This window comes from Salmo salar, chromosome ssa03 (genome assembly GCF_905237065.1).
Source record: "Salmo salar chromosome ssa03, Ssal_v3.1, whole genome shotgun sequence".
NCBI classification, from domain to species: Eukaryota; Metazoa; Chordata; class Actinopteri; order Salmoniformes; family Salmonidae; genus Salmo; species Salmo salar.
Genome location: NC_059444.1, coordinates 94,541,905 through 94,551,904, shown reverse-complemented (window position 1 = coordinate 94,551,904; position 10,000 = coordinate 94,541,905). Strand labels below are relative to the sequence as shown.

Genomic DNA, 10,000 nt, shown 5'->3' with positions numbered 1-10,000 from the left:
CCCTTTAAATTAGTGCTGAACTGAGTGTGGTGCCCCATCCCTTTAAATTAGGGCTAAACTGAGTGTGGTGTGCTATCCCTTTAAGAGGGTGTCTTATGTAGGAGTGAGAGAGATGCATTGTCTCTGTTTCACCACACTGGCTATTTATACATACAGAGATACATCCTCCCATATAGTCTCTATGGGCCTGATAGAGATTAGGGTGAAAACACACACACACACAGGGGAGGGAGGGGGAGAGGAGAGGAGAGGAGAGGAGAGGAGAGGAGAGGAGAGGAGAGGAGAGGAGAGGAGAGGAGAGGAGAGGAGAGGAGAGGAGAGGAGAGGAGAGGAGAGAGGAGAGGAGAGGAGAGGAGAGGAGAGGAGAGGAGAGGAGAGGAGAGGAGAGGAGAGGAGAGGAGAGGAGAGGAGAGGAGAGGAGAGGAGAGGAGAGGAGAGGAGAGGAGAGGAGAGGAGAGGAGAGGAGAGGAGGATGATGAGAGGAGGATGAGAGGAGGATGAGAGGATGATGAGAGGAGGATGAGAGGAGAGGAGAGGAGAGGAGAGGAGGATGATGAGAGGAGGATGAGAGGAGGATGAGAGGATGATGAGAGGAGGATGAGAGGAGGGGAGAGGAGAGGTTCTTACCCTTGATGGCGAACACACCATAGCAGAAGTCTTTGAAGTTGATCCTGCCGTGAGCGTTGGGATCCAGGTACTTAGTCAACTTCTTCACCTGACAGAGACAAGTCAGATAACATTGTATTTATCACATGCTCCGAATACAACAGGTGTAGACTTTACCGTGAAATGCTTACTTACAAGCCGTTGTACAATGCAAAGTTGTAAGTATGAACAATTTGCTAAATAACTAAGGAACAAAGTTAAAGCGTTGGACTAGTAACCGAAAGGTTGCAAGATTGAATCCCTGAGCTGACAAGGTAAAACATCTGTCGTTCTGCCCCTGAACAAGGCAGTTAACCCACTGTTCCTAGGCTGTCATTGTAAATAAGAATTTGTTCTTAACTGACTTGCCTAGTTAAATAAAGGTAAAAATATATATTTTTAAACATAGAGAGAGATCAGAAAATTATTAACTCCAAAGTCTGAGTTGAGATTCAACTGCCAACCATTTAAAGTAGATTCACATGACATTTAAAGTAGCATCACGTGACATTTAAAGTAGATCCAAGTGACATTTAAAGTAGATCCAAGTGACATTTAAAGTAGGATCACGTGACATTTAAAGTAGGATCACGTGACATTTAAAGCAGCCCTCATGTCAGTAACATATCAGTAGTAGTAAAGGAATGAACAGTTCTGACTCTCCCATGGATTGATGTTTCAGCACTGTCTCAATGAACAGTTCTGACTCTCCCATGGATTGATGTTTCAGCACTGTCTCAATGAACAGTTCTGACTCTCCCATGGGTTGATGTTTCAGCACTGTCTCAATGAACAGTTCTGACTCTCCCATGGATTGATGTTTCAGCACTGTCTCAATGAACAGTTTGGCAGTGAACTAGCCATGAGCAGCATGCACTCGCAGTTACAAGCCTGCTAGAGTTAGCGGCAGGCAGACGAGCAATATCCACCGTCATAGTACAGATGAAGCCTGAGCTGGAATGTGAAGCTGACTGAAGCTGGTTAGCTGGTTAGCTGGCTAGCTGGCTAGCTGATTAGCTGGTTAGCTGGTTAGCTGTAGGAAAGCCTGAATAGATCTATCTTGCATGGTAGTATGCCCCCCAGGACAGAAGACATGATCTTCCAACAGCAGAGCAATGTAACAGGGCATAGCTAAGCACAGCCATAACTCACTCACTCACACACACACACACACACACACACACACACACACACACAGACACACACACACACACACACACACACACACACACACACACACACACACACACACACACACACACACACACACACACACACACACACACAGACACACACACACACACACACACACACACACACACACACACACACACACACACACACACACACACACACACACACACACACACACACTCTAACTATGTTGTTATATAGTGATACAGATACCAGCTGGTACTAATAACTGTGTTCATCTCTACTGTAGCTTTACTGCTCTCAGTAAGATGGTGATACTTGCATAAATGTGTTTTTTTCCCCCATTGCTCTCAGCAGATGTAAATGCCTGCGTCACTGTTCTAATCCTCCGTACAACAGAACTGGGTCTGGCTGTGACAGGAGGTGTTAACTTAAGGAACAGCTAAGATTCACCGGGGAGACAGGAGAGAGACTTAGGTGACAGAACACAGCTCTTTCTTCCCCTTCCTTAGTGTAGACAGGAGATCATCTGGAGAGATTTAGATGAGAGAACACTTTGTCTCCCTTACTTGGTGTAGGCAGGAGAGCATGTATTAAGGAAAGTCTAGGATCCACTGAGGACACAGGAGAGGATGTATTAAGGTAGTTGTAGTGATATATGTATATCTCCTACTAGTGTAGGGAGGAGATAGTGGTAGTGATAGATGTATATATCCTACTAGTGTAGGGAGGAGATAGTGGAGAGGTCATTCTAGTGAAAGAAGTCACCCTGGATCGAACAGAGGCCCATTATCAGCAACCATCACTACTGTCTTCCAATGGCACGTTGTGTTAGCTAATCCAAGTTTTTCATTTTAAAAGGCTAATTAATCATTAGAAAACCATTTTGCAATTATGCTAGCACAATTGGAAACTGTTGTGTTGATTAAAGAAGCAATAAAACTGGCCTTCTTTAGACTAGTTGAGTATCTGGAGCACCAGCATGTGTGGGTTCGATTACAGGCTCAAAATGGCCAAAAACAAAGCATTTTCTTCTGAAACTCGTCAGTCTATCCTTGTTCTGAGAAATGAAGGCTATTCCATGAGAGAAATTGCCAAGAAACTGAAGATCTCGTACAACACTGTGTTCTACTCCCTCCCACAGAACAGAGCAAACTGGCTCTAACCAGAATAGATAGAGGAGTGTGAGGCCCCGGTGCACAACTGAGAAAGATGACAGGTACATTAGTGTCTTGTTTGAGAAACAGATGCCTTACAAGTCCTCAACTGGCAGCTTCATTAAATAGTACCCGCAAAACACCAGTCTCAACGTCAACAGTGAACTCTGGGATGCTGTCCTTCTAGGCAGAGTTGCTCTGTCCAGTGTCTGTGTTCTTTTGCCCATCTGAATCTTTTCTTTTTATTGGCCAGTCTGAGATATGTCTTTTTCTTTGCAACTCTGCCTGTCATTGGCTGAGAAGGTAAGAGAGAACAGACTCAGGGTTGTCACAGTGACTGAGCTTCTGAGACGTGTCACTGAGTTCCTGTGTGGAATACTGGTGCGAGTAAGGATGCAAACAGGCATGCACACACACACACGCACACACGCACGCACGCACGCACGCACACACACACACACACAGTATAGAGTGTACGGTGTTAAGCTGAGGGTAGTGTAGGTCTTCAGCCTGACAGAGCTCTCTAGCCAGCTGAAGCATCACACAGTTACAATCTCTTCTCTAAACTGTTTAATATCAAAGGACACACACGCTGACACAAACACACACACACACACACACTGCCTATGTACTGTAAGAATCATGGTTACATAAGAGGTTTCAAATATTCACTGCTGGTCTCTTGCAGCTGACGATAACATGCTGAGGGCAACTTACAGGACAACACACACACACACACACACACACACACACACACACACACACACACACACACACACACACACACACACACACACACACACACACGCACTACACTACACTACACTACACTATACTACACTACACTACACTACACTAAACTAGTCTGGCCCACATGCATTACAACCTTGTCAAACAAGGACTACTGTAGTTATAGACTGGTCCTGGTTCATTACAACCCTGTCAAACAAGGACTACTGTAGTTATAGACTGGTCCTGGTTCATTACAACCCTGTCAAACAAGGACTACTGTAGTCATAGCCTGGTCCTGGTTCATTACAACCCTGTCAAACAAGGACTACTGTAGTCATAGCCTGGTCCTGGTTCATTACAACCCTGTCAAACAAGGACTACTGTAGTCATAGACTGGTCCTGGTGAATTACAACCCTGTCAAACAAGGACTACTGTAGTCATAGACTGGTCCTGGTTCATTACAACCCTGTCAAACAAGGACTACTGTAGTCATAGCCTGGTCCTGGTTCATTACAACCCTGTCAAACAAGGACTACTGTAGTCATAGCCTGGTCCTGGTTCATTACAACCCTGTCAAACAAGGACTACTGTAGTCATAGCCTGGTCCTGGTACATTACAACCCTGTCAAACAAGGACTACTGTAGTCATAGCCTGGTCCTGGTTCATTACAACCCTGTCAAACAAGGACTACTGTAGTCATAGCCTGGTCCTGGTGCATTACAACCCTGTCAAACAAGGACTACTGTAGTCATAGCCTGGTCCTGGTTCATTACAACCCTGTCAAACAAGGACTACTGTAGTCATAGCCTGGTCCTGGTGAATTACAACCCTGTCAAACAAGGACTACTGTAGTCATAGCCTGGTCCTGGTTCATTACAACCCTGTCAAACAAGGACTACTGTAGTCATAGCCTGGTCCTGGTTCATTACAACCCTGTCAAACAAGGACTACTGTAGTCATAGCCTGGTCCTGGTTCATTACAACCCTGTCAAACAAGGACTACTGTAGTCATAGCCTGGTCCTGGTACATTACAACCCTGTCAAACAAGGACTACTGTAGTCATAGCCTGGTCCTGGTTCATTACAACCCTGTCAAACAAGGACTACTGTAGTCATAGCCTGGTCCTGGTGAATTACAACCCTGTCAAACAAGGACTACTGTAGTCATAGCCTGGTCCTGGTGAATTACAACCCTGTCAAACAAGGACTACTGTAGTCATAGCCTGGTCCTGGTGAATTACAACCCTGTCAAACAAGGACTACTGTAGTCATAGCCTGGTCCTGGTGAATTACAACCCTGTCAAACAAGGACTACTGTAGTCATAGCCTGGTCCTGGTACATTACAACCCTGTCAAACAAGGACTACTGTAGTCATAGCCTGGTCCTGGTGAATTACAACCCTGTCAAACAAGGACTACTGTAGTCATAGCCTGGTCCTGGTTCATTACAACCCTGTCAAACAAGGACTACTGTAGTCATAGCCTGGTCCTGGTTCATTACAACCCTGTCAAACAAGGACTACTGTAGTCATAGCCTGGCCCTGGTTCATTACAACCCTGTCAAACAAGGACTACTGTAGTCATAGCCTGGTCCTGGTTCATTACAACCCTGTCAAACAAGGACTACTGTAGTCATAGCCTGGTCCTGGTACATTACAACCCTGTCAAACAAGGACTACTGTAGTCATAGCCCGGCCCTGGTTCATTACAACCCTGTCAAACAAGGACTACTGTAGTCATAGCCTGGTCCTGGTGAATTACAACCCTGTCAAACAAGGACTACTGTAGTCATAGCCTGGTCCTGGTGAATTACAACCCTGTCAAACAAGGACTACTGTAGTCATAGCCTGGTCCTGGTTCATTACAACCCTGTCAAACAAGGACTACTGTAGTCATAGCCTGGTCCTGGTGAATTACAACCCTGTCAAACAAGGACTACTGTAGTCATAGCCTGGTCCTGGTGAATTACAACCCTGTCAAACAAGGACTACTGTAGTCATAGCCTGGTCCTGGTTCATTACAACCCTGTCAAACAAGGACTACTGTAGTCATAGCCTGGTCCTGGTGAATTACAACCCTGTCAAACAAGGACTACTGTAGTCATAGCCTGGTCCTGGTACATTACAACCCTGTCAAACAAGGACTACTGTAGTCATAGCCTGGTCCTGGTGCATTACAACCCTGTCAAACAAGGACTACTGTAGTCATAGCCTGGTCCTGGTTCATTACAACCCTGTCAAACAAGGACTACTGTAGTCATAGCCTGGTCCTGGTACATTACAACCCTGTCAAACAAGGACTACTGTAGTCATAGCCTGGTCCTGGTTCATTACAACCCTGTCAAACAAGGACTACTGTAGTCATAGCCTGGTCCTGGTTCATTACAACCCTGTCAAACAAGGACTACTGTAGTCATAGCCTGGTCCTGGTGCATTACAACCCTGTCAAACAAGGACTACTGTAGTCATAGCCTGGTCCTGGTGAATTACAACCCTGTCAAACAAGGACTACTGTAGTCATAGCCTGGTCCTGGTTCATTACAACCCTGTCAAACAAGGACTACTGTAGTCATAGCCTGGTCCTGGTTCATTACAACCCTGTCAAACAAGGACTACTGTAGTCATAGCCTGGTCCTGGTTCATTACAACCCTGTCAAACAAGGACTACTGTAGTCATAGCCTGGTCCTGGTTCATTACAACCCTGTCAAACAAGGACTACTGTAGTCATAGCCTGGTCCTGGTGAATTACAACCCTGTCAAACAAGGACTACTGTAGTCATAGCCTGGTCCTGGTACATTACAACCCTGTCAAACAAGGACTACTGTAGTCATAGCCTGGTCCTGGTGCATTACAACCCTGTCAAACAAGGACTACTGTAGTCATAGCCTGGTCCTGGTTCATTACAACCCTGTCAAACAAGGACTACTGTAGTCATAGCCTGGTCCTGGTACATTACAACCCTGTCAAACAAGGACTACTGTAGTCATAGCCTGGTCCTGGTGAATTACAACCCTGTCAAACAAGGACTACTGTAGTCATAGCCTGGTCCTGGTTCATTACAACCCTGTCAAACAAGGACTACTGTAGTCATAGCCTGGTCCTGGTGCATTACAACCCTGTCAAACAAGGACTACTGTAGTCATAGCCTGGTCCTGGTGCATTACAACCCTGTCAAACAAGGACTACTGTAGTCATAGCCTGGTCCTGGTACATTACAACCCTGTCAAACAAGGACTACTGTAGTCATAGCCTGGTCCTGGTGCATTACAACCCTGTCAAACAAGGACTACTGTAGTCATAGCCTGGTCCTGGTTCATTACAACCCTGTCAAACAAGGACTACTGTAGTCATAGCCTGGTCCTGGTTCATTACAACCCTGTCAAACAAGGACTACTGTAGTCATAGCCTGGTCCTGGTTCATTACAACCCTGTCAAACAAGGACTACTGTAGTCATAGCCTGGTCCTGGTTCATTACAACCCTGTCAAACAAGGACTACTGTAGTCATAGCCTGGTCCTGGTTCATTACAACCCTGTCAAACAAGGACTACTGTAGTCATAGCCTGGTCCTGGTGCATTACAACCCTGTCAAACAAGGACTACTGTAGTCATAGCCTGGTCCTGGTGCATTACAACCCTGTCAAACAAGGACTACTGTAGTCATAGCCTGGTCCTGGTGCATTACAACCCTGTCAAACAAGGACTACTGTAGTCATAGCCTGGTCCTGGTGCATTACAACCCTGTCAAACAAGGACTACTGTAGTCATAGCCTGGTCCTGGTGCATTACAACCCTGTCAAACAAGGACTACTGTAGTCATAGCCTGGTCCTGGTTCATTACAACCCTGTCAAACAAGGACTACTGTAGTCATAGCCTGGTCCTGGTGCATTACAACCCTGTCAAACAAGGACTACTGTAGTCATAGCCTGGTCCTGGTGAATTACAACCCTGTCAAACAAGGACTACTGTAGTCATAGCCTGGTCCTGGTTCATTACAACCCTGTCAAACAAGGACTACTGTAGTCATAGCCTGGTCCTGGTGCATTACAACCCTGTCAAACAAGGACTACTGTAGTCATAGCCTGGTCCTGGTTCATTACAACCCTGTCAAACAAGGACTACTGTAGTCATAGCCTGGTCCTGGTGCATTACAACCCTGTCAAACAAGGACTACTGTAGTCATAGCCTGGTCCTGGTTCATTACAACCCTGTCAAACAAGGACTACTGTAGTCATAGCCTGGTCCTGGTTCATTACAACCCTGTCAAACAAGGACTACTGTAGTCATAGCCTGGTCCTGGTTCATTACAACCCTGTCAAACAAGGACTACTGTAGTCATAGCCTGGTCCTGGTGCATTACAACCCTGTCAAACAAGGACTACTGTAGTCATAGCCTGGTCCTGGTTCATTACAACCCTGTCAAACAAGGACTACTGTAGTCATAGCCTGGTCCTGGTTCATTACAACCCTGTCAAACAAGGACTACTGTAGTCATAGCCTGGTCCTGGTTCATTACAACCCTGTCAAACAAGGACTACTGTAGTCATAGCCTGGTCCTGGTTCATTACAACCCTGTCAAACAAGGACTACTGTAGTCATAGCCTGGTCCTGGTTCATTACAACCCTGTCAAACAAGGACTACTGTAGTCATAGCCTGGTCCTGGTTCATTACAACCCTGTCAAACAAGGACTACTGTAGTCATAGCCTGGTCCTGGTTCATTACAACCCTGTCAAACAAGGACTACTGTAGTCATAGCCTGGTCCTGGTGCATTACAACCCTGTCAAACAAGGACTACTGTAGTCATAGCCTGGTCCTGGTGCATTACAACCCTGTCAAACAAGGACTACTGTAGTCATAGCCTGGTCCTGGTGCATTACAACCCTGTCAAACAAGGACTACTGTAGTCATAGCCTGGTCCTGGTTCATTACAACCCTGTCAAACAAGGACTACTGTAGTCATAGCCTGGTCCTGGTTCATTACAACCCTGTCAAACAAGGACTACTGTAGTCATAGCCTGGTCCTGGTTCATTACAACCCTGTCAAACAAGGACTACTGTAGTCATAGCCTGGTCCTGGTGCATTACAACCCTGTCAAACAAGGACTACTGTAGTCATAGCCTGGTCCTGGTTCATTACAACCCTGTCAAACAAGGACTACTGTAGTCATAGCCTGGTCCTGGTTCATTACAACCCTGTCAAACAAGGACTACTGTAGTCATAGCCTGGTCCTGGTGCATTACAACCCTGTCAAACAAGGACTACTGTAGTCATAGCCTGGTCCTGGTGCATTACAACCCTGTCAAACAAGGACTACTGTAGTCATAGCCTGGTCCTGGTGCATTACAACCCTGTCAAACAAGGACTACTGTAGTCATAGCCTGGTCCTGGTTCATTACAACCCTGTCAAACAAGGACTACTGTAGTCATAGCCTGGTCCTGGTGAATTACAACCCTGTCAAACAAGGACTACTGTAGTCATAGCCTGGTCCTGGTGCATTACAACCCTGTCAAACAAGGACTACTGTAGTCATAGCCTGGTCCTGGTGCATTACAACCCTGTCAAACAAGGACTACTGTAGTCATAGCCTGGTCCTGGTTCATTACAACCCTGTCAAACAAGGACTACTGTAGTCATAGCCTGGTCCTGGTTCATTACAACCCTGTCAAACAAGGACTACTGTAGTCATAGCCTGGTCCTGGTTCATTACAACCCTGTCAAACAAGGACTACTGTAGTCATAGCCTGGTCCTGGTTCATTACAACCCTGTCAAACAAGGACTACTGTAGTCATAGCCTGGTCCTGGTTCATTACAACCCTGTCAAACAAGGACTACTGTAGTCATAGCCTGGTCCTGGTGCATTACAACCCTGTCAAACAAGGACTACTGTAGTCATAGCCTGGTCCTGGTGCATTACAACCCTGTCAAACAAGGACTACTGTAGTCATAGCCTGGTCCTGGTGCATTACAACCCTGTCAAACAAGGACTACTGTAGTCATAGCCTGGTCCTGGTGAATTACAACCCTGTCAAACAAGGACTACTGTAGTCATAGCCTGGTCCTGGTGCATTACAACCCTGTCAAACAAGGACTACTGTAGTCATAGCCTGGTCCTGGTGCATTACAACCCTGTCAAACAAGGACTACTGTAGTCATAGCCTGGTCCTGGTGCATTACAACCCTGTCAAACAAGGACTACTGTAGTCATAGCCTGGTCCTGGTGCATTACAACCCTGTCAAACAAGGACTACTGTAGTCATAGCCTGGTCCTGGTGCATTACAACCCTGTCAAACAAGGACTACTG

General features: G+C 46.0%; 1 protein-coding gene across 2 annotated transcripts in view; it reads right to left on the bottom strand.

Moving 5' to 3' along the window:
- Positions 1-10,000, bottom strand: part of LOC123724056 (rab11 family-interacting protein 4A) — a 116,264-nt gene that overhangs the window by 62,854 nt on the left and 43,410 nt on the right. For both annotated transcript variants that reach the window (XR_006769308.1, XM_045715863.1), the window contains exon 2: positions 628-715. Coding sequence is in view for 1 of the 2 variants with exons in the window: in XM_045715863.1 (XP_045571819.1) it covers positions 628-715 (88 nt within the window). In the remaining variant the exon portion in view is untranslated. The remainder of the gene's footprint in view (positions 1-627; positions 716-10,000) is intronic.